The 25,909-nt window shown below is 38.8% G+C and overlaps 2 protein-coding genes across 4 annotated transcripts in view; one reads left to right on the top strand and one right to left on the bottom strand.

Moving 5' to 3' along the window:
- The window catches only part of FRMPD2 (FERM and PDZ domain containing 2), a 57,601-nt gene extending 49,773 nt beyond the window's left edge, over positions 1-7,828 (top strand). The window contains exons 22-29 of the mRNA XM_074593049.1: positions 406-556; positions 1,137-1,241; positions 2,596-2,689; positions 3,193-3,278; positions 3,478-3,625; positions 4,674-4,888; positions 6,169-6,267; positions 7,460-7,828. Coding sequence (XP_074449150.1) covers positions 406-556; positions 1,137-1,241; positions 2,596-2,689; positions 3,193-3,278; positions 3,478-3,625; positions 4,674-4,888; positions 6,169-6,267; positions 7,460-7,828 — 1,267 coding nt within the window. The remainder of the gene's footprint in view (positions 1-405; positions 557-1,136; positions 1,242-2,595; positions 2,690-3,192; positions 3,279-3,477; positions 3,626-4,673; positions 4,889-6,168; positions 6,268-7,459) is intronic.
- MAPK8 (mitogen-activated protein kinase 8) overlaps positions 1-25,909 on the bottom strand; it is a 317,667-nt gene that overhangs the window by 112,276 nt on the left and 179,482 nt on the right. The gene's annotated exons all lie outside the window — the stretch shown is intronic.

The raw sequence follows: 25,909 nt of genomic DNA, 5'->3' as shown, positions 1-25,909 counted from the left end.
TAGCAGGTATCACATGATCTCTGTTCTACAGTCAGTGTGAAAAAATCTATTATGGGTTGCATTGCTGAATACCAAGGGAATTTTGGCATTTCTTTCTCTGATAGAGTCATAGTCCTCTGCAGTGATGAAGCAAATACATTTATCCACAGTTAGAATAGCAGCGCTGGATTTTACAATGACTGACTCATTTTATAGATCAGATTTCACAACCACTTAATGTAGGAAGTTACTTTGTCCTCCTGTGTTGACGGATAATATTTGCCTTCAAGTTTACTTACTGTTTGCATGCAACAATGTTTTATTTTGGTATGGCTTTACAGACATGTATGAAGAAGGACTAAATGAAGAAAAGAATCTATCAAGAGGAAACAGCACCAGTGGATCCGAGATCTCTTGTGTAGACAGTGGGAGGAAAAAGATTCAGGATTGTCATACAGCTCTCCCCAAAGAACAGGACACAAATATAGATGAACTTGAGAAGGCTCTTTCCTGGAGTTTAGCACCAAACTTGGGCCCTAGGATTCCAGTTCCTTCTGCTGATAGCCTGGATGTGGAGGTAACTGAGATTTTGATGCTCTTCAGTAACATTACACCCAGCAAGTGTCTTAACAACATGCCAGTTATATTAAGAATGGAAAGTAACCAAGAAGTTAAAAAAATGAGGAAAGGAGAAAGAAAACCTTGGAAGATGTTGCTTGTTAAATTACATTGGAAATGCCAAAATGACAAACATGTCTAGAATATGTGAAAAAATGGGGAAACCCTTCCACAAAATGTTATTAAAAGATGTCCTCCCTTTTCCAGTGGAGATACACATTTTTCATTATTTTCTTGCAGTCTCTTAAGTTTTCAATTAGACACAGAACAGCAACATTTTGTATCTAATTTCCTACTATTAGATAGCTTCCCTATCTATACTCAGCTTATGCACGTTTAGACAGATTGTATTTCAAGTAACATTAGTGTAAGCTTGAAATAACATCAGGGATATAAATGGTACCACTCCAGGCGTACAGTGACAGCAGGATCAAACCCTTTATATCTTCTGGTAACTCTCTTTTTTTTTTTTTTCTTCCTTTTCCCTCCTTTTTTATTGAGATGTTATAGTCTCATTAGTGTTTATATTTTTGAGACAGGAAGCTGATTCTTCGTACTTACCATCTCCACCTGAAACGAACGCAAAGGAAATCTATACTGTGGAGCTTGTTAAAGAAGACGGGACTTTTGGAATCAGTGTGACTGCAAGTGTTACTGTTAATCTTTCAGTGTGTCTGTCAAACTGTTATGTGACCAAAAAACACACCGGGAAGTGTATTTATGTGGAACAATGATAAAAGATAGGCTGATAACAAAAACTGTTAGCATGGCATGTTTCAAACCTAAGTTTACAATTGACTGACAGAGAAAGCATAAAAAGTACTGGCTCTGACCGTTCCCCATTTCTTGCCTGCAGAATCTGAAAGCTGCATGTTGGCATAAAGCTCATGGCAGCACAAGCCCTTTTCATCCTTACTCAATTTGAGAATGAGACCTACCACTTGAAAGTGGAGTTTGGTCAGGGAGGGATATAGCCAGAGCCTCTAGAACACACAGTGATTCAAAGAATTCTCCAAGTCAAGACTGGTTTTGCTGCTCCCCTGGAGCTCCTGGAACTCAAAGGCTATGTCTGCACAAGCAGATTACACAGGACCATGGCATGGGCCCAAGCAGTGGCCCACAGGCGCTGTTTAATTGTTGACAGCCCCTAATATGGCTTTGGCCTGTGCCTCAACAAGCAGCGTAACAGAAGCCATCCCATGCTGGAGGGCTGAAAGTTTATCTGTGCAGACTCAAGATATGCCTTGCTTCTTCCTCTGAAGGCCAGAGAAAGGGCCACAGCCAATTTTATTTTCTAATAATACAAGGAAATACAGTTCTCCATATATTTAGAAGACGAGAGAAGGCAGCAGTGGAAACTATCTGCTACATTTGAATAATTCCTTGTCCTGGCTATCAAAGTTGAATTTACCTCTCAAGCCTCAGATGTCTTTACAGTCCTTGCTAAAATGGAGTGGGAAGTAACAGCCATTTCATTGCCTGCAGAAGAAATTGAGGGCTGCGTTTTCATCTGAATTTGGACAGGGGATGTAGATGGACAGAACATGATTCTTGGGTTAATCTGAAGTTCCCCTGAGCTGTAGGCTCTCAAGTGGCTGCACAAGTTCAGGTCCCTGCTTTACATATTGTCTGAAAGGTTAATGATTGCTGAATGGATATTGCATAGTTTGGAAGCTGGGCTAGAGACTAACTGAAAGACGCAACCCAATCTTTATGTTAGCATGGGGAAAAATTTATGAACATTTAGTAAATGTTTTTATATAGCCACATAGAAACACATTGCATTTCCCTGAAAAAACAAGATTACTGCCTAGGGGACTATATTACAACCAGATGGGTATTTGGAGTAACATCCTCTTTCCTTTTTCCAGTATTAAAAAAAAAAAAAAGTAATTCCTGAAGCAGGTGTTTTGCAATGCAGGTGTAAGTTGCTTTGATTTTTATCACAGGAAGCACACATGAAGACTACACTCTAATCTGTGGGCATATGTTTTGCAGGGTGGAATTAACACTAGTGTGCGTCATGGTGGGATATACGTGAAGTCAATTATTCCCAGGGGACCAGCAGATAAGGACGGACAAATAAAGATAGGTAACATGTCTGGCAATAAAACTCTGGGCTGTAGAACTGAGTGTTAGTGCGGCATGCTTGCCACAGCAACAATGAAACACATTTGGGATTGGAGGTCATACAACTGTAAAATGTAATATGCAGTCAGTCCATCATTCCTCAGCCTGTCCCTGTACTACTTGTAGACATCCCACTGAAAAACCAGGAGCCTCATATCAATATTGTACAGTTACTCTCTGTAGCTGCACATCAGGCTAGCAATTCTGACATCTACTTTCAGTGTTGCTGTGATAACCAGATACTATCACTGCTGTTACTTACGGAATATCCTGGTATGTTTTAAGTGCTAGCTATAGAATGCTGTATAACAAGCAGTATTGCTTTCACACAGAGTAACATAATTTGACACATGTAAGCATGAAGATCTATTGCAATGTTGGTAGCCTCAGGGTTTACACCCATTGAACTCGAACATCAAAGCAATTTGACCCTTTTTTTCGTTTGTTTGTTTTCTTTCACTTCAGGTGATCGTCTTCTGGAAGTAGATGGCATCAGCCTCTGTGGCATCACCCACAAACAGGCTGTGGAACACCTTAAGAAATCTGGCCAGGTTTGTACAACAGCAGAGCTCAATAAGATACCCAGCAGAATAAACTGCTCTTAGTATAAAGCACAGTTGCAAAGCTGGGCCACAAGAAACATCCCCCTCACCTCAGCCCACCCAACCCCATTCTCCTAAAAAGAAAAGTAAAAAAGACTGAGGGCTCACAGAGTACTGTGTAACTGGAACCTGTTCATCATCATTTTAGGTTGCCAAGCTGGTTCTAGAAAGGGGAAACTACCTATTGGCAGAGCCATGCCTGACTGCTAATGACAGAAAGGAGGACCAATGTGCAGTTGTTTCTGTGGCAACACCCTTCACAGAGGGTACCAAGGACTGCTGCTTTTTGACAGATGGTGAGCGACAAAAAAGGAACTCAGGGTGACTTCTTACGATGTGCAAGAAAGGAATGGATGATACTAATTTTATGAGATTTCTGCATGTTTGAAGGAAAACTGCATACTGAATGAAAATACAATGTGCAATATTAATGGCTTTATCAAATACCAATTCTGCACAAAATATTTCTGATGTACTTAGAGTTACAGTTGCCAGATGTAGCTGAATTTATCGTAGGCTTCATGAGATGGGGCTGGCAGAGGACATCCCTGTCTGTAGTCTATAGCACTGCCAGGCAGGAGGCGGCTGTGTCGATGCTGTCAGATTGTTACCCAGAGAGCGTTGCCAGCAACAACTGCTGATGCTGTCAGCAACGAAGCCAGGGTGAACTGCTGCCCCAGGGCCAGGACTGGAGGCTGCCATCACTTTATTTCTTAAAAGCAGAATCATAGAATGATTCAGAGATCACTTTCACTGAATTTAGACAACAAATAAATGCTGTATCTTTTACTGTAAGGCTGTCTCATAAACACTAAGTCCCGACCATACTTTCCCATGGGGCAGCTACTCCTCTACATTGTCCCTAGCAGAATGGGGTACAGCAGCAAGTACAGTATTTGGGAACGGGCTGGTCTCTTGTTCTTGGCTTGAAAGAAGAGTAGCTTCGATTCTACCTTCTGCTGGTTAGTGCAGGACCCAAACTAACATCAGGCAGCTACAAAATAGTAAGATATACCCAATACTTACAGAAGAATGTCAGAAAAGGATAGCATTTGAACCATTTTATGTTGGTAAAAAAGGCTTATCCTTTATGGGCTTGTATCAGGTGGCATAAAGTCTGAACACACAGTGGAACAGAATCCAGTTCTCCCCATTCTGCTTGTGTGATTTCAAGGGCTTACATAAGTTAAAGGAACACCAAACTCTTCTTTTGCCATTAGTATCAGAAGACCTACCTCTGCAGCTCACAGGGAAAAGGTGTGCTGAGGGCATAATTTACACCACCTCCTAAAGGGGTACATATGCCACAGCTCCCACTCTTTTTCTAATCCCTGCTTTGAACAGATAATACATTTGAAGTCAAGCTGACAAAGAATTCTGGAGGCCTCGGCTTTAGTGTTCTGCAAATGGAAGGAGATGCTTGCGAACACTTTGGAGGAGCTATTGTCAGGATCAAAAGACTGTTTCCAGGGCAGCCAGCTGAAGAGAATGGCGAAATTGAAGTCGGAGACATCATTTTAGCTGTGAATGGGAAATCTATTCAAGGACTCTTGTATCAGGTACCAGGCAGTACTATTACTGGGAAACAAACTGGTAACATGTTAATAAAGACAATGGGATGAAACTGCTTTTAAACCTAATTATCACCAGAGGAAGTCAGAATTTGCATATAATGAATCTGATTTCTATGTAGGATTGTTCTCTAGAATTCTTATGGAGAATTTCCTTCCTAGCAGAATTCTTATAGAGAATTTCTTCCACTATTTAATTTAAAATTTTCTACTACTGATGCACAAAGTCTATTGTTAGATGCACACCAGTTGTTAATTAGTTGGAATCTTTGTTGGTGTTAAGCATAATTGGAACATTTTTTCCCTCTGGTCATTCGTGCTTTGTAACGTCATGCTATAATACCATGCCCCAGATTCAAATCTACCAGGTGAGGTAAATCCAGTGTAACTTTTTTACCTGAAATGACAAATTCTGTAGTCACATGATGAAATTAAAAGGACTATATATGTATTTATTTTTTTCATCATAATCTTTTCACCTTATGAAGAATCCCTGAGTTTTGTATATGAATATGCATTGAATAGGTAAGATTAGTAACAAACAGAAATTATGAATTCATGCAATTTTCCCACTGACGGGTCATTCATATCATTAAATAGCTACAGCAAAAGACAAGGTGCTGTAAGTCCTAGACACCTGAGGGGTACTGTAGTTGTACTCAATTTTTTTTTTCTGACCTGAAGTCTGTCCTTTTCCAGCACTGTTTTGCTCTCTGGCATACAGCCTTTTTACTCAGTTTGTGCAGGGGGGCAGACAGGGTGTTTTGGCCTACAGGATTTTTTTTGTCCCCCTCTAGATTAAGTATTTCATCTCCCACTATAGCTGAAAGCTGAATGCCACTGAATAGCTGTTATGTCAAGGAGGGGTTTGAGAAAGTCTCTCTTTTGTTATGTCAATATGGCAGTCTGTGAAGGTATGCTAATATAAGTGACTGAAGGTGTGTCCCTGCCACATTCAGTTTGAATGAATTTGTCTGAAAATCCTGTTTTCTTCAAGAAAAGGAAAAGATCTAAACCTATGTGTCTGGTGGTGAAACAAAAGTTTGTAAACAGAACTGTCTTTACTTTAGATACACATTCACAGAAAAACTATGCTGCACTTATATGACAAACATACAGTAGAGAATTTTGGCCCCCAGATGCTTCCAAGAGGCACAAATAGTAGGAATATGGCATTCACAATAAAAATTGTCTCTGTCCCAGTTGGTAAAATGACACGTCCTATAGACTGTTCCATAAGAAATCTAATATTCCTTCTTCGTGCTTAGGATGTCCTGCACTTGTTGAGAGGAGCTCCTGCAGAAGTCACACTACTACTTTGCAGACCACCAAAAGGTGTTCTTCCAGAAATAGAGCAGAGTGCCCTGGTAAGGCAAAGCTTCTGTCAGTAAACTTGCTTCTGTAAACTTGAAAAAACACTACTACATTTTCTATCCAGTCTTGAACAAGGCAACTTTCCCTTTTCTCAAAGGTCTTTTATTCCATTTCTTTCCTTTCCCGGCTTCAACTCAACCTCTAGAGTTCAACTGATTCTCCTTAGCAACCAAAATAACAGAAATCTGACAGACGTGAAACATGTTTATCCCAGCCCAATAACTTTTAAATTGCAGTGCTGTCATTGGAATGAAACAGCACATACTCAAGCAGATCTTCTAGTGATACTCCTAAAAATGCTCTACTAGATCCTCAGCCAAAAACTGTAGGTATTCTCAACTGCAGCTATTTTAACTCATAGGCTTGAGGTAGCTATATTACTCCCAAAAGCAAGAGGAAAATAAAGAACTTCCTATCCAGACTACCTCTTAATAAACTCAAATAAATGAAATAATGGTTTCAACTGGTTATTCAGCTTCTTATTGACAGTTTGCAGAATCTGCAGGGAAGAAAATAAACAAAACAAACAAACAAACAAACAGCAGAGACTGCAGAGACTAAAACAGTGCCATTGGGTGTGCTAGTGTTATTATTCCTGCTTCTTGAACACAACTCATGGACAAATACACAAGTACTCTTATAACGAACGTGTATTTGCATTACTCTTGCTCCATGCAGAATGGCCCACTCATGGTTCCTGTCCACCCAAGATTTATAAGAGCTACCATGGGCAGACAGAAATGACTGTCAGGACCACCTCCAGATAACTGGCTCCTGTTGCTCTCCTGCAATGTGGCCTTGGCGGATTTCTATGGTCAGTCACACAGGAGTCAAATCTGGAGGCAATTCTACACAGTGAAGAGAATATAGACACAAAGTTGAGGCATGATATGAAAAGAAATAAAAAGTAGCCACGTCTAGCAAAGAGTTTATTGGGAAAAGTGAACTTGTGTAGTAGTTCCCTGGCTGGAACTCCTGAAGAATGTGGAAGATAAGCATAAAGATAAAACAGGTATTTAGTGTGAGATTACCTACCTCTATGTTTTCCCTCCCTTCCAGCTACCATTTGCTATTTTCACATTCAGATGCTTATTGATATTGCTTCTTCAAATTATTTTGTTGTTAAAGGAAAGAAGATGGGAGATAAAAAAAGGAGTTACACTAACCTTTCTGTTATTTTGATAGACTCCAGCACCATCTCCAATTAAGGAGTTTGTGGCAGAAATGCCAGGCAGTACAGAGGCAGAAAACAGTATGGATCAGTCTACCAGTGATGGAGGTAGCACCTCTCCGGACCTCGAAGACTGCCTGGATTCTCCAGTGGCAGCAGATTTCAGTGAGCCTCCTGAAGAGGACAGCTCAGCTTATGAAGACCAGGAAGCTGAGTTTCAAGAGAAGCCCATACAGAAACTGATGGCTCCCAGGGAAAGTTTCTATAAGCATCTTTGGAAGTTTCATCAAGAAGCTGCCAGTTCTGAAGTCTTCCACTCCCTAGAGGAAGAAGTGAAACAGAACTGCTATTCACCATGTGAATTCAGATGGCCCAAAAGGTAGGGAATACTGAAATCTGCTCTGCAGCCTTTCCTTCAGCTCTCAGAATTTTGAAAGTGAATTGCTTAGGTTTAAGTACAGGGCTATCTGCTTCTAATCACTGCTGATTACTGAAGATTTTGTTTTACCATCTTATTCTGACTATCCTAATCTGCTGTCTCTATTTACTCTCATCTTGTTAGAATTTTGCATAAGTCTGCACTGCAAGACAGTTGTACGAGTGCTGCACTACTGTAATCATTTATGCTGTTCAGCTGACGCTGGCTAGAGTTTGAAATCAGTGGAAAGACTCTCATTGATTTTGATAGGAACCAAAGACTTTCTTACTTATTATACGATCTTTCAATTCCAATTTTCACAGAGTTGACTTAAATAGACACCAAAAATTTCTTTCTTATTGTATGATCTTTTCATTTCAAATTTTTCAGAGAAAAAAACCCACCACACAACTCAGAAGATGAACCATGATCAAGGAGAAAAAAACAAAAAGTTATTTTCAAATCTTCAGAAGCCAATAGAAGCCCTGAACCAGAGGGGTTATACAATATACAGGGGAGTTATACAATATACAGACAGACAGAGATTCCAGTCTCTGGGAGTCCCAGCACTAGCTGACTGCAAGTCAAGTGGGGCCATAATAGCAGTTCATTCTTTTAGCTCCTCTCTCGAGAGAGGAGAAACTTCATTCACATTCATGAGTGAAGATCCTACTTACATATACGCTTCTCTTCTACTGAGAATAAAACAAGCAGAAACATGTCAGTAGCAAACATATTTGCCAAGAGACACAGTTTCAACAAAACCAAGTTTATTGTGGGGAAAAAATAAATTCCAAGTTTGAGATTCTTCACCAAAAGAAAGTTCTGAAATAAATATTTTTGTTTGGTACATTCTCAGTATCATTTAGTTTCAGCTTTTGCATTTTCAAAAAGCAGTCAGAGCAATTTAAGATGGCATGCATTTTAAACAATATTTTAAACGTAATCTCAGTTTAAATGATCCTTTCAGCTAAAAACATACAAAAAAAACCCAGAAGAAAATAGGCATTAATGAAGGAATTCCTTTTGAATAGTGAAGAAATTTCTTTTCTTCAGATTGCTTAAAACTTTTCATACAAATGTAGAAATCTTCTGATATGAATTTTAAAAGCTCCCAGCTCAGGGTTTCACATGCAAAATTCCTTTCACTCTTCTTCTCATTGCCACCAATAAGAATCTTTGAAAAAGCTGCTTTGAAAAACTTTAACCCATAATTTTCCCCCATGAAGTCCAGGTGTAGGGGTCATGAGACTCCAAAAGAAAGTCTAGCATGTCAGTGGAGCTTGTGTATGGGCCTGCAGGACCAAGACTTTTGTTATTTCCCATGGTGATGTAGAGATGGGCTAGAAGCTGTGCTATGATTCAGCCACTGCTGGGTCATCGCCTTGAGCTTGTGTAGCTCTACCAAACACCCTTCCTACCCTTTGAAGGTCAGTCAGCACTCCCCTAGCATGTGACAGCTTCTATGACACCCACATTGACCAATTTCCACTGAACTTTTTTCTTTTCTGTCTCCAAAAGAAAGGAGCAGACTGCATTTGCCGTTATCCTTAAACATTTCTTTTAATTATCCCAGCCTTCTTCCACAGTATTGTAAGTATCTGTTGTGCAGCAATTGAAGCACACACTGTCATCTTCATTCTCAGCTTTGCTGTGCTACTGGAGATGGCCAGCTTCTCATTTCCTCCCTGCACAGATACAAGCTAGCAGACTAGATTGCCTCCCTCAGAGCGCATACACCATGAGCCTACAAGTTCTCCTTATTTTCATCAGTATTTCAAAAATACCATCAAAGGCTACTAGCTATACCCAACCAAAATGCTTGTTTTGCTACTGTGCTTTATATTTTCTTTCTGACTTTTGAAACAAGAGCTTAACACTGGGGATCTTTTATGATTTCATACAAGACGCAGTTTCCGTATGTTTGCTTGGGAGATGTTAGACAGTTCAGTTCTGTCAGAGAGTGGAAGATCCTAGGTGACTGTTATATATGAAATGACATGGCATCTTTGCTATGTGAAGCATTAATAAAAGCTATGCCATTTTAAGTGTTTTTAAGATGAATGAAGTTTAGCAATATTTCAGTAAAGACTGATATGAAGAAAACATGTACTTTTCAAAAATACGCATTTCAAGCATTTCTATCGGCTTTAATGGTAAATGTAGTGGGAGGCTATGCTACAGTAGGCTATTAGAGTTCATTAATATTATTTTGGCTGTTGGCATTAAACACAGCACATACAATTACAGCCTGGGCTTTAACATCAAAAGTGCTGAATACTGTGTCTCCAACATAGTGGAATAAAATCAATAATAATTTTAATTCAAGTAATTGAACAAATCCATTGATTTCTGTAGGACAACACTTATGCTTCAAGACAAGCATAAGAATAAAAGCAAGCTTACTTAGTTACTAAGGAAAGACCTGTGGGAGCCAGGAATGTGGCTGGCACTCCTTTTTCAAGAAAAAGGCAAATATGAAAATTTTAGTAGTATTGTAATGTGCATACCACTTACCAGATAAGTCCATATAAGTTAATTAAGTTATTTAGGCAGAGGAAAAAATTATGGTCTAGGAATTGTTTGATTACTCTTTTCGAGAAGCAACCAAAGTACTAATTAATTAATGCCTTAAAAAAAAAAAAAAAAAGAGTGAAAGATTTTGCAGAAGCTGTTTTCAAATTCTGAAAGCTTTTTAATCTTTTAACTAGCTTTGCAAAATACTACTGATTACTTATTTATTTTTATAGTAATGCTGGAGGACCCAGACAGCAATTTAATACCTTTAACTAGTACTTCAATTAAAATTAAAATAAGGTCACATATAAGCAGTAGACTTTCCAGTGGCCATCTAATAAAGTATATGGAGGAAAGCCCCAGCACTGCAATCTTTTTATTTTCCAGCCGCATACTTAATAAGAGTGACGATGACCTATCAAACACAAAATGTATGCCTGAAACACTCTCTCTAACCCCTATTGATGAAGAGTATCTCACTGTCAGCTCAACATCTGTGACCTCACTTTCATGGGGAGGAAGCTCTGAGACACTCTCCACAACCATGGCGACCTCACAACCACGTGCCTGTGGCCCCTTCTCCTCATCCCTGCTTGCTAGAGAGACACATGACAGTGACAATGAATGGGAAGATGTGGAGGAACTGGAGGAAGAGAAGGAAGAAAAGGAAGATTGCACTAGGGTATGTGATTGACACCAGATTATTAACAGGTAGTATATGACAAGGGAAAAGAAACAACTTTCAGAATGCAACATTCTTTAACATAATTTTAACTCATTATACATGCTATTTTGGCATGGGTTTTTTTGTTGTTGTTGTTTGGTTTTGTTTGCTTGGGTTTTGTTTGGTTGGCTTTTTTTACTTTCCTGAATGTCCACAATCTTCAATAAAGCAGACCTTATACTATGCCCAGGTTTTCAGAATTCCTTACCATTTGCCTTAAGGTCATTTCCTTGCTCATGCCATCTTACTATTTCTTCAGCTTCCCAGCATTTTGCATTATTATTCCCAGTGTACAAAGGCCTAAAATCCCTCTAGTAGCCTCTAAACTTAATTGGAGTCAGCTATTTGTTTTTTTTCTGTCATGTTTTAAACCCATGTGGAAAATCACTTTGTTACAGTGATACTACTCTAATGTCCTGATAAGAAAGTATAATCCTTGTGCTAATTACCATTCAAAAATATAAGGCTCAGTCTTGCCAAATGCTGAACATCTTGCATTCCTTCCGACACTAATGAGCTCTGAATTCCTACTAATTTGAGAGCACCGAGGACAAAATTTAGCTCCAGCCATTTCTTTCAGTGGGACAGCAATAGCAATAACACCGATAATCACTGCACCCTACCCTTATAATGCTTGTCAGTTCAGAGGGCTCAAGGCCTTTCTTTACACATTTCAAATACCAAAATTCCAGTCCCTGAAGGCATTCTCTGCCTTATTAGGCCCTATCAATCAATCACCATGAAGCCCCACTAGTTAAAAAGAAGTAAAATTCATTACGGAGCAAGGCAGTGACAGATCAGAAAAACCCTTATGTTTGCTCTTATTTATACCATCTGAGGCTCTGATTTCTATCTGCATATAAGACATAATGGAAGATGTTAATGAAGCAACAGAAAAGCCTACATCAAACATATCTTGTGCCTATTTTAACAGGAAATGGAGATCTTTGTGACTTTGACAAAGTCAGAGAACAACGGTTATGGATTTTCTGTAGTTCTTAACAAAGTGGACAACTGCCTGTATGTTGACGAAATCTTGAACGAGCCTGCCCTGTCTGATGGAAGACTAAGAAGGGGAGACAGAATCATTATGGTACAGTAATTCTTTGAGGAGAAAATATTTTCAGATCAATGCCATTTAGCTTCCTCATTCTTCCTTTCATAAGGGTTCAGTTTATCACATATTTAGGCATGCAAGTACAACTGAATCATATAATAAATGTAATTCTGCTGACTTCAGTAGGACAAATTTCAGACTGAATAGATTGTATGACCAGGCAAATAACATGAATCATCTAGTAGCAATGCAAGACAACTGAGATATTACATGCCTTCCCAATTAAATGGCATAAACTGAATTAATGTAATAACATAGGTGACGTACAAAGGATGCAGGAGCTATGTCCTTTGTAATGTATGAATAAAGCCTGTTTTCTGCCTGGTTCATCTTCAATTTGTTGCATTAGATTATCTTCCTTGATTTTTGCTACAAGACCTTGAGTTTCAAGAAAAAAGAGCTATTTTTATGAAAGCTCTGCATTTAGAAAAATAAAAGTTGAAAAAAGAAATCTTACTGCAATCTTAACTGTTGCATTCACTGACATTAAATACCACAGCAAAGCAGTACCATGAAAGTGCAAACAAATTCAAGTTTATATGCAAAATTCAGAGGCGAGGGAGAAGTACATGATGGTCAATGAGATCTATGACATCATTTTACCGGTTTGTCATTTAGGTGAATGGAATTGATGTCACACCTTTACCATGCAATGAAGCCCTGACTTTACTGCAAAGCTCTCCGCCTGATCTGCACCTTGTGGTTGGTCGTGCTGACAGTGATCCGCGTCCCTTTATTAGGCCAGATGAGATTCCCGAAATTACTCTTACAAAAGGTGCCAATGGACAGCTAGGTGTGTAGCAAATACTATGCATGCTATTTTGGACAGGGATTACAGCAATTGTAAGATAATCATAAGCAACGGTGGTCTTGGATCAATATGATCCTAAGTGACCTTGGCACCGTTATGCTCTCCTCCATCACCCATGACTAAGGAACAGAGAGCTTTATTTTGGGCAAGGCCTTAAAGGGAAAACTAGTAACTCTTATTAGACCAATGAAGATTGTTGGAAAAATGATCTTTGTATTAGCACCCTCTCAGCCGAAGTTTCTGTCAGATTTCCAGTCTCATATTTTGAAGTTGCTGATATAGAGAAGCTGTTGGTAGTTAGATTATAATGTCTATTTAGAAGGAAAGAAAAAAAAAAGGCAGAGTTTGAGAAGGACGAGCCACAGGTTAGGGCAATAGTTTGCTATTCAAAAAATCTCCACTCAAATCCTTGATTCACCAGACACAAGGCTTTATCTACATTGTGCAATACAAGCGATAAAAGAAAACCCCACAGCGTGAGTATCTTGGTATTTCTGCAGAATGTGGTGAGTACTGCACACAGACAAAATTGTAGACTCAGGAAACAGCATACCTATATTTGCTCCGGTACAGCATCCTGTTTCCAGTTCAGAAACTAGCTTGTTCAGAGATTGCTTGAATATCACTGCACAATTCAGTTTTGCACTGTACAGGTATCTCCTTAGTTGTCATATGTCTCCCTTCCCTATGGCACTCGAAAGGCTGCAAGGCAGTTAAGCACTCTGGTAATGAGGGAGACACTCCTATGCAGCTAAGTGTCTTATTCAAATGACTATTCAACATAAGGTGAAATAAAGCACTATGGAATAGCTGAAGCACAGAGATGGACAATACCATGTAAGTTTTTCCCATACTTTTTAAACACCTAATTGCATTTCAGTCTACCAGTCCAGCTCTTACACCCCATCTCACTGGGACAAGACTGATATTTATAATGTCAGTGATTTGTTCAGCCTAGCTTTCAATGACCTACATCTATTCCATTAGGCTGTATGTCACTGACAGTGACATTCAAAACATGCTGCCACAAAAGATGCTTTCTCTGCGTTATTCTAGGCTTGAAGCTGACAGGAGGAGCTGGAAGCAAGTTACAAGGTATTTATGTGCTAGAGATAGTGCCTGGCTCTCCTGCCAGTGTGGAAGGCAGTTTGCAGCCACGAGATCAGATTGTTTACATCTGTGGACTGTGGACTGAGGGCATTAGCCTGGATGATGCAGTGAGAGTGTGTGAAGCTGCCACCCAGAATGTCCAAATCAAAGCCACAAGGTAAATCTGAGCATACTCAATCTCAATCCTAATGTTGAAGCAGGTTTCTAAATTTTACATCACCGATAGAAACAAGACAAACTACAAGAAAAAATGCTTTACCTCAAAGGTCCGAATGTTGCAATCTGATACATAACATCCATAAGATCTCTTAACTTGTAATTACAACTAACACAATGAGTACAAGTAGACTCATATGACACAAATAAGAACTCTTCAAACTTCATCATCCAAACACAAATGTGAATCCTTTAAGTGTGAGGCTGGCCACCGTTTTCAGATATCCTGTTCTCTAGAGAAAATCTTTATATCTCCACCACTGGTGCCAACCTTCTCCAAACAATCTCAGATTCACAACTACAGGCAAGAAACTACCTCTAATGGGAAACTCTCAGTTACTTCCAAGAGACAAACGTTTTAAAAAGGTATTAAAAATGCAGCATTTAATTTGCAGCACATAACAAAAAGTCATCCCAGGCTTGATAAATAACCTGCAGTTAAGAATTTCACTCATCAGTTCTCGGCTGCACTTTAGATTTATTGTGTTCTACAGTCTGATACAGCACCAGCAGAGGTGCTGGACTGATACAAAAACAGTTTTCAAAGATCTCGGAGGAACAGTCAAATAGTAACCCAAAAGTATGTGAATAACTAAGTTTTATATAACCAGAGTGAGCGATAGTCTGTCTGTCACAGCTGTCTTAATGTAGTTCAAACTTTTATCAATGTTTTATTAACTTGCACTGGTCTAGCAGATGAAGAAACTGCAGCCTCATTATACTTTTTGCGGTTAGTAGGCAACACACCCTGATCGTAAGGAGACAAACTGAAATAGGGTAAAGGAAATTACAAAGGATCATTCCCACTTTATAGTGAGGGAACTGAAGGGGAATTCAAAGTATACCACAAAGCAGTTCTGTACTGGGACAGATGGTTTAACAGGTTCTTTTTTTCTCCAACCCATTTAAAAAAAATGTTTTGCTGCGGTTAAACATAATCTAATATTTTATATATTTATATAAATGCTTTTTAGGAAGCATCATTAATAAAATCATAGAAGTACAACTACAATTTAGACAACTGACTTTCTAAAAATATTATTCAAATGTGCTTTACAAAGCATGCAGCTCTTAACGGCTCACATATTTCACTTTTTCTGCCCCCAGAAATGGCAATCCAGTGGTTCCTATAGAGCAGGAAAATAGTAAGTAAGGCTAATATTTTTGATTTTTTAGTTTAGATTTTGGAAATAAGAATAAGGTACTGATTCATTGCATTTTAAAAGTTATTAATAGTCTGTAACTTGGCATTCAGTATTTCTGTTATGGCCATTCTAAGGGTCTGAAGAAAATTTGGTAGCTCTTTAATGATAGAAATAAAGTGTATAGTTCTCTGTAAAAAAATAAAATATATTTATTGCATTTTGCATAGACATTTTCTATTTTTTAAATTTGTTGTTATTAAATGCGAGTTTCACGTGGTCATATTTCACATCTGTTTTGATTGAAACTATTCTCTAGGGGGTTTCCCATCACTTTTTGATCCACTATTTAATATAAGCCACTACTTCATCATCTAGACCAACCTTTTAAACTGTTATCAATAAATCTATAGAAAATCAGAAACAGGCAGCACCAATATTCCTTTGTTAATACAAGAACATTCCTATCAAGGGATGATATATAATAGTATAACTGACACAAAACTTCAGTAATCATCTGCACTACAAAGACTTGACCAGAATCCCTTTAGCAGTAGAAGGAGTCTCAGCAAGCAGAGGCTACATCTGCACCATCAGGCGGAGGGACAGCTATCACGTCTACGTCACTGCATAGAAACTGCGTTAGCCGTGCATGTAATGGTTTCCAGTGTACATTTGGCTGGAGTGTTAAGTCTTAACCCACAGTTTCATTGACCTGACTGGATATCCGATTTTTTTTTTTTTTTTTTAAATCATGAAAAGATGACCTGGAAAAGTAACCCTGGACCAGAACTCCTCACATGCCTACACCCATCTGAATACTGGCATATGGCTACCTGAAAAGCTAGTTACAGATTTCCTACTCTACAACAACTAGCCATGTGTTTGTTTTCATAAATCAAAGCGGCTTATTTCACTTACAGAAGAACAAGCTGCTTTGAACTTACTACAAGTTACAGATAAAGTTATGTGTACTCTCAGTTACTGTGGTATAACTAAAGCATGGTAAATGCATATACTGGTAGTACCTTCCTTACATATCCTTGCACCATTAGCTTTGCAGATTCCAAGATTTCTCATGACACCTTCAAAATAGGTTACCAGGTCTGGTCCACCTCTGACACAGATTTATGAACTCTGCAACGGCACAGTTTCCTACCTCTCGTATAAAACAAGATTCTTCCCTATAGCAATTTGATATTTGGTGTTCTGTTTGTTATCATCTCTGATAGATTTATAAATAAATCTATACTAATATGCTATTAAGGAAGCAAGCCTTCATTTTATAGAATCTCTTAGTTACAAAAATGCATAGTAAAATTGCAAATGCAACCAGGAAATTTTTTGTTTTTTCAGCTTATTTTTTTTTTTTTGTTAAACAACAGAACACTCATCATTTTCTATAACTTATACATTAAAGTACTTTGTGGAAGACAACTAAGACCACCAAGATATGATACAGCAAAACCCCAAAACTGGGGGTGGTTGGGTAGAGGTAGGAGCGTCAAGAAATGCACATTGTCTTCTTACATATCCACCCCTGCAGACACCAACACACCCTGCTTCTTCCTCTGCCTGATGATTGCCACGTGTCTAGAATGTCTCAGTCTGATCTCCGATTGTTGTTACAAGTTTAAAAACAGCAGACCGAGATACAACTTCTCTACAATTCATGACAGAATTGTTTATACCACTGTGCAAACTGGCAAACTTAATCATGCAGTAGTGTCTCAAACTGCCTCATACAGTATCAATACTGGATATTGATGCTTTGTTTAATAACCTAAGCACAGCGTTTACATTCCCTTGTGTATATGAAGGTTAGCAGGAGGCCTGTCAGAACAAACCTACATGTATGCTTTTAGGGCCACCTGCTGAGCCAGAGAAAGCCAGTATTTCTTTTTCAAATGAGAACCTGAATTCCCAAGAACAGCCTCTGCTGCATCAACATGGTAAGGAACTTTTTATTTTTCGATTAGGGTTTATAAAATGCTGTGCCCTCTCCTTGAAAGAAAGCGAGTCTGTAGGTGGTACTGGCAGCACCTGGGAAAGATTAATTCTTCATAAACAAAACTGCCTCCCTCAGAGTTTCAGAGGACACTTATATATTACCTGTTGTCCAACCGGTGTCTCTGATGCTGTAACATCCAGCTTTGAAAGCCTGTTTTGGAACCTGCTCAATGGGAGATAAAAAGTCTACAGGGATAACGCGCAGAAGGTTCAGTTCAGGAGTGTAAAGCCACACAAATCCACAGGATTTTGTTGGTGTTTTATATGTCAAATATAAAAATGCTTTATTATGCCTTTGAATATGATTTTGAGTGTTATACTATAGAACATTTTACCAGTACAACTGTGTAAAAGTTGTCCCTGCTTTTTCACAGAGAAACATTTGGAAGAAACAAACTGTGGTGCTCAGCAAAACACTCCCGATTCTCCAGAATGTAAAGTAAGTGAGAATTTTATTAAGTGTGAGACGGTCCATCAAGTGATGTGAGCTACATGGAGTGAGATTTTTTTTTCAATAGTAGTATTTAATGTATTTGCTTCCTCTCCAGTGTCTTTGAAAATATGAATACAATGCATTTGGAGCGTGACCTGTGAAGTGTTGAATTGCTTCAGCATTCAAGGACTAGAATGCGCTGAGCACTTCTTGGGGTCAGGCTCTTCTGTTGCTGTTTTTCAATGTATAATATCACTATTTTACCAGCTTGGTAAAATAAGCGTGATTCATATAACGCAGACCCTCCATTAGGTCTTCATAGGACTCTTAAGAGCTTACAAGATTAATCCTTAGTTTAGAAAGAAAGTAGCACAGGAAAAAGATACAGAATGTCACAGCATGGGATTCTGGAGAAAATAAGTGTAATTGTAATTGTGAAGCATCTTCCACAATAATTTTTGAAACCTGAGATTAATATGTTTTATTCTGAAATTCCTAGATGGGGCATTTGAAAACAGGGTAAAATTACTCCAAACCTTTGGGGTATTATGCAGCATTGACATAAACCAGAACAGTTTGAATTTGGCACGAGTAATGTCATTTTTGAAAGGATGAATTCCTAAAATACACAGGTGTCTTCTTTGAAAAAAAAGAATAATTTCTATGCTCAACATACAATGCTTCAAAATTCTTACAAGTGCAAACACCACTTCTATTTGTGCAAACACGTGGAAAATAATGTTACTTGGAAGAGAAATTACCCACATTGGGACTGACAGTTCATGGGAACAGATTTACTAGTTTTCTCTTGATTGCGGTTTGCAAAGAAAGGCTGTCTCTTGTTAAAATTAGACCTCCAACCTGGCAGAAAAATTGGAATAGTTTTCTCACTTTCGATTAAGTCATCACTATTACTGCTTCTTCTGCACCATTTAATCCATGATGGCTTATCTGTTCAATTTACTAAAATAATTTCTGAGGATGATATTTGCAACATTGGAACTAGTCATACTGTAAGTCATAAACATTTCTAGGTTGCTGCTATTTCTGACATAATACTTGACCCTAAAAAGCAGCTGATTTTAAAACTGAATTAAATGCTAATGCCAAACTGATGGGTCTGTTGGGGTTGCAAGGTTAAGATTTTCATTATTCATTCTTTCAATAAAAGAATGGAGTATGTACTGCATTACTGTTATGATGGAGTTAAGAGTGACTCGTCTGTCAACAAGGGTGATGTACTTGATGTATTATAGAAAGATTACAAAAGTACATGTTTCCTTGCTCTTAAGAGGTTATTTTCCCCTCCAGCAATTATTAAACAATATTATGGAAATAAGTATGTACTATTTTCATTCTGATACGTACGTGCAGTTGCTATGTTAATCACTGGAAGCTCTATAGACCTATTCAAGAGAAGGATATATCCCATAATCTACATCAGCCAGTGAGGACTGTGAAGCATAATGTGATTCTTTGGCATTAAAAATACAAAAAAAAACCCCAACCCAGTCCTGAATAAACTCCACTTTAGACTGCATCCTTTTCTATTGTAGGACTTCATTATTAAGATTGATCTGGAAAAAGCAGAAAATGGAAGCCTAGGATTTGCACTGGTAGGTGGAAGAAATGGCAGGGCTATCGTAATAAAAGCCATCAGCCCAGACAGCATCGCAGATCTAGATGGGAGGCTGCAAGTTGGTGACATCCTACTTAAGGTAATGCTTGTTCTTCATTTTGGCCCTGTGTTTTCTCTAGCTACTTTACAATGAGCATTCTGTTCAGTATAAACGTTGTGCAGACTGGAAATCTGATGCTGCTTGATACAGTAACATGTAGAAGATGGTGTCCCTCAGCTCCTGGGGGTCAGAGGGCTGCTCTGCATTTCCCCCCACCCCGCCCTCCTTTGCCTAGAGCTCAGCTTCCTGGGGGACTGGGCCTCTCTACAGCTGGAGGTGGTGGCTGGGCGCTCCATCAGAGAAGCAGACCCGGAATAGCAGGACAAGCGGCAAAGTGCAACTACCATGTGGTGTAACTGTGCCCAGTAAGGATTACACACGAAAAAATGAGGGAAACAAGAGTTAACTGACCAAGCGTGCACATAACAGCTAACCAGAAGGACACTGGGAAGAATGTATCATCAGTGCCAGTTAGGTATTACCAAGACAAGCAAAAAACATTGGAATCTATGAAGTTATATAAAGATTTCTCAGTGCTGGGATATGTGATTAAAAAAAGCTTTCTGTTACTGGAATCTGGAAGTACATATCATTGCATTTTTCAGGTGAATGAGACTTTTGTGTCTGGTCTACCACGCCAAACGGTTATAGAGTTGCTGCGCAAGGCTCGAGGCACCGTTCAACTCACTGTCTGCCGAAGCGTGGCTCTGCATTGGGCTTATTCAGGCAATCAGAGCAACAGCATATCTTCCCCCGCCAACACAAAAGCGGAGCCAGGTAAGCAGCTACATCTGCTCAGTACACTGTAAAAGTGGAATTATGTGTTGCCTGAATTCAACTTTCCTATTCACAAAACAATTCAATATTATTAACTTTACAGTTCTGATTCATAGCTGTAGATACAAACACATTCTTAGCTCTCCTAAGCTACTCAAGACATAGGACCACAGGAAAAGAACACCCAAGTGTGATTTTTAAGTGTAGGAATAATGGAAGCAAAGCTACAAGACCCTCAAAGATGCTTTAATTTGGCTTATGTTTTTAAGTCATGAAGGTTCTTGGTCTGATTTTACCCAATTTTATACAACTCATTGATGGAATCACAACCAATCACAACTCAGCTGCTAAAACATATTTCCCACAAACTTCACATCCCAGCACTCCTACCTTATCTCTTGGGAGCACTACACCTCCTGTTCTGCCTGGCAGAAAGCTCCTTCCTTCCTTTCTGTGCATGTGCATGTGCATGTGCGTGTTCAAATCCAGAAAGCCTCTGCTCCCAGACTGATTGCTAGGAATTTGAGAGCACACCCACCTGTGTAGGGCAGTACTTAGAGAGCTGACTACTCTAACTGAAGAAACTTGTGCTGCAGGCTCTGCTCTACTGAATACTCAACAATTAAATACTAATTAAAGCTGGGAGTAGAAGAGGGGTATACTATTCCCAAGAGATTATGGGTTTATATTCCTTAACTTTCTATTTTTTTTTTAATATTTAAATGTTTCCTATAATGCGGAGAAACTTCTTCAGTGAGAAGAATATAGAGCTCCTCCTTAATGTACCTTCTGACCTGCTGGTTACAAATTGGAGGTTTTGTTTCAAATCTTCCAAGGCAAGAAGCCCCTGACATTGCTATTTACTTTCTCCCCAGCTGCCTAGGAAGAGATGCAGAGATGACTGCAGGTTTTGGACATTTATGCAAATGTTTATGCATCTAGTCAGCTTTACTGACGCAAACTTACTTATATAAGTATTGTAGGCAATTCTGCTGTTAGGCAGTAGCTGCCTCTAGGGTTCAAGGATCTCAATTTTTCCAGTATCTATTAGACTGAACCTAATCCTCTTCAACTCCTAGTCTGCGTCATAAGCACTGGACACTTCTTCACTTACTGGAAGCTACGCTGTGTGTTTCAAGAGGAGAGCTTTTCCAAAAGGATGAGAAAGCTATGCTCAGCACCAGCCTAGAAGGAGGAAGTTCACTGCCCCACCCCTATTCTGGTTTAATTTTGGGGGTTAATGATGCAAAAAAAATGGAAGGACAGCCAGTTATAAAAAGGCTGATTGAAGCTCTTGCTCTTTTAAAGGTTGTGGAAATATTCCCATTCCCTTCAGTGAGACTAGCCTTTTCTCCAGCTCTGCAAATTCAAGGAACTAGGTGTGGGGACATTTATTTGCATCATCTCACGTAACATTGGTGAATTACACAGTTCCTGGAAAGTTTAAACTGTGTTCCTGGACGAGCAAAACCCAATGGTATTACAGAAGCACTAGTATCAAAGTTTATCTATGGTATTTGTCCCTTCCCACTGCAAAGTAATGGGCTGCGTTAGGGAAGGCATTCAGAAGGCAATCTGAAAAATTCTGTTTCAGGTTTTTTTATAACTGCTATTGATACAGGGTTCTACCTCAGTGTATCTTCTGGAAACCTGAATTATGCTGGCTTCTTCAGTGGTGATATATGGCACTTGTGCTATCTTAACCCTCTCGAGCATCCACAAAAGGGGTATTCCAGGCCAGTTTCTGGCACTGTATCTCAGTGCCTCTTCCAAGATCAAAGTCCTCTGGTGTGGGTGACACGGAAGAAAGGGATCTATATTTTCATGCTTTATAGGCATTTTACTTTGATTTTGTTTTCTGGTATTCAGATAGTGCTGCAGGAAGCCTGCAAGCTCAGCCTGTTTTCACTTTCAAGGAAGAAGAATCATCCAACCAGATGTGCACCAAGGTAAAATCTGAATCAGGCTTCTAGAAGTTATCAGACAATGTTCTCATATGTTTATTTACAAAATGGGTTTGCTGCAATGCAGGCAAGAACCACACCTTCTTAGAGAAAAAGATTAACGTAAGGGAAGTGTGCTGCAATGACTGGAACTGCTAACATCTGAATGAGTCAAGGGATTCCACTGAGATAAGAGCATATGATTAGTATAATATATGTGCTAAAAGGGCGGGGGGAAGGAAGGTTGCATATGCAAGTCTAGTTCTGGTGCTTTATAACATTGGAATGAATGATTTACTAATTTTACCATTCTTTCAGTATTTTAAAACAATATACTTTAAAAGATTTCTATTCAACTGTCTCCATTAGTATTCATAACTCCAAGGCACCCAAGCTTCTTCAAACATGGTTACTGAATCTTAGCAAGTCCTGCAAGGCATTCCACATCAAATTTTACAGCATCTATTACTTCTAAATTTACAACTGTAAAACCTCTCCTCAGAATATGTGAGAATTACAGGTCTTCTTATCCTCCAGAACAAACAAAAAAAACCCAAAACCCCCACTTCAACCAATATAATCAAACTACAAGAAGAAAAGTGGAAGAAATCCTTGAAATGAATAAGCTGAGAAAACCTTGAAGAGGAATTTGTTTGAGGAAGTTTTATGTACACTGTTGAACAGCTGTTAGAACTAAACTGTTAGAGACTGGTGAAATGTAGTATCAAAACAAGGTCATATCTACGATCGGACAAGGAAGTACACCCAAAAAATAATATCAATGAGAAGTAGGAGATAGCACTAATGTTACAGGTTCCTTCTTAGATCCCTGAGTTAGCAAGGTATTAAGGCACAAGTTTACTTTTAAGCACGTGGTTAAATCTATCTAGTTCAGCAGAGCACATGCCTTACTTTAAGCACATGCTAAACTTTTTTGCTAAATTGCTTCCACTAACTGTCTCTTTTTCATTATTTCCAGGTTGCCTTTAGCTGTCTCCTATGAATAGAAACTATTTATGGTTTACTTTGTAGGGCACAGCTGCCATCTACTCCAAAGACGTAGACTTTGAAAATGACAAGCTACTGAAAAAAAAAAATGGATGCAAAAAAGCAGCAATAAAATACCTCTCCTTCGCAAATAGAAAACAAAAATCCACATAGCATTACCCAGTCAGTGTCGTCAGTAGGTGCAGAAACTGGATAAATGAAGTCATGGTTAAATAGGCAGACATGAATTCCCCTATTCTAATGGGGAAATATAAGCACAAAAGTAAGAAAATAAGGTATAAGTGGCAGCTACCATTAAGATTCTCCGGGGCCTTCAGTAGTTTATACTGTTTAACGTGTCAGGGTGGTTTCTGAGTGCATTTGGAATATTAAGCAGGGATGGAAGAAGAAACACCACTCTGAACTACATTTCAAATAATTATCAAGTGTTACGACCAAGAAGGAGCCACTTCCACATACTAATGGCAGATGTCCTGAATCATTATTTAAATACAGGACCCAGTTATCATTCACTAGGATGGAAAACCAGCCACCAATACTATTGCTTCTACTGCATACAGAGGGTGATCAAAGGTCTGCCTTCTCTGTTAGTTGAGCACTTCTTCCGTAGAGCAGGTGCACCCTGCTTCTGTCAGCTGGCATCGTTGTGTCAGAGATACAAAAAGGAAACTATTACCAACAATTCCATCTCAGACGCTGGTGCTTTCTGCTGCCAAGAGCTGGGAGCTGGAGTAGAGTGTGAATCATGATTCCTGTGATTGCATTTTCTTTGTGAGATCAGAGAGGATATAAGTAACATGAACCTTTCCAAAGTTTAGTCAAGCATGCAAAGTTGTAGAAATGTTTGAAGACTGTATTGTTATGAAACTTACAAATACAGCTGATGTGGCACTTTACTCCACGTAGATACTGCAATGCTGAATCAAAGTTACATACTTTCATCTGAAAGTGGAAACTATTCTATTTTCCCTTTTCTTCTTGAGTGAAGGACAGATTTTGTTAGCTATAAGAAGGAATGTCAATGAAAGTAACTATATTCTTGATGTTTCTGTGTACTGACTTTTCACAGCTTTTTCTTATTTTAAACCTGCAGGATCCAGACAGTACACACAATTCCCCTCCACAAGGTCAGCTGGCTGGACAAGACTATAAGGATATAATCAGTAATGTTTCAGACAGGTAAGTCTTTCAAATGCAGCAAAACTATGAAAAAAAATAGTATAGATAATGTATTCTTACACTTCCAGAGCTGCGCTAATATAGTATACAAATGCACTCATGTGTCGCAAGTGACAGAAATACCGTTCTATTGGAATGCAGCTCCATCTGCAGTAAGAGTTGCTAAACAGCTTCCACACACTGCTAAGACAAATGAAACGTAAGCTTCTAGGTGTAAGAGCTCATGCAGACATGCCTAAGGTAGCTTTTGCCTTTCTAGCTGAGGAGGAGAGAGAACAGTAGTAGTACTATCACGCTGGTGTGGGCAGGGTCCCCATGGGTTTTACTAAGTGTTCCAAGCAGGTCTCGCAGCCTGGGCTGGACCCTGTGCTACTATGGCTGTAGCGATACAGATGTTGAACTCCAGACATCTGGGAATCAAGAGAATTTGAGGCTGTTACTCCAAAGAAAGTACATAGTACAAGAAGAGAAGAATTTTACTTCAAATTTTAAATCTACAGTACAATGGGAAATCAAAAAATAATGGAGTGTTTATAAGAAATGGGCAGTTTTGTCTATTACAATGATGCAGAATATACAAAATATGATTATTCTCTTTACAGCTTATAACCCACATAAATGGAAAAAAGGAATAAATATCTACAATTAAAACTTAAAATTTTGTAAGAACAGTATTTGGCCAATCAACTAGGGATTAAAGTCTTCCCTAACTTACCTGTTTGCAGAGGTAAAGTTTGAAAGAGGCTTTGAGTGCATCTGCAAGTGAGAACATCCACGAGAACACAGGCTCAGTGCCACTTGCTATTATCTCATTGCTAATATAACATTACCTTGTGATATACCAGGTAATCAGATGTGATTATTATTAAATTATCTTGCTCTGTGTGCAAGATGCATAAATGTGTCTATGGCTAATAAAAAGTTATCTTAACATACATAGGGATAACAAGTATCTTTTTGGGTTGCTTTGCAAATAGGATGGTTTTCTGGCCCCTGTCCTGTAATCTGAATCTTTTTACTACCAGTGTTTTCTGGTATTTCTATTTTCTACTTGCAAAAGCTTTGTGTAACTTGAGCATGCACAGCCTGCAATGGTTACTGATATTTGCAAAGCTTATTATCTTGTAAGAGTATCTTGTAAGATACTTATTATCTTACTCTCCCTCTTGAGTGTAGCTTTTAATATTTCTAACATTATATATTATGATCATACATAGGACAGGATAATGTAAGACCGTGGTATGCTCAAGCCTACTAACATAGTTAAATGAGGGTACCGGAGTAAGCCAGTAGAGGAATATTTGACCCATTCTGCACACATTATAGTTGTATTCTGGATTGCAGGCATATCTTTTACCTAAAACATATTTAAGTGCTCTA

Source organism: Larus michahellis, chromosome 6 (assembly GCF_964199755.1).
Source record: "Larus michahellis chromosome 6, bLarMic1.1, whole genome shotgun sequence".
NCBI lineage: Eukaryota > Metazoa > Chordata > Aves > Charadriiformes > Laridae > Larus > Larus michahellis.
Note: the sequence above shows the minus strand (reverse complement) of the source record. Positions and strands in the feature narration are given on the sequence as shown.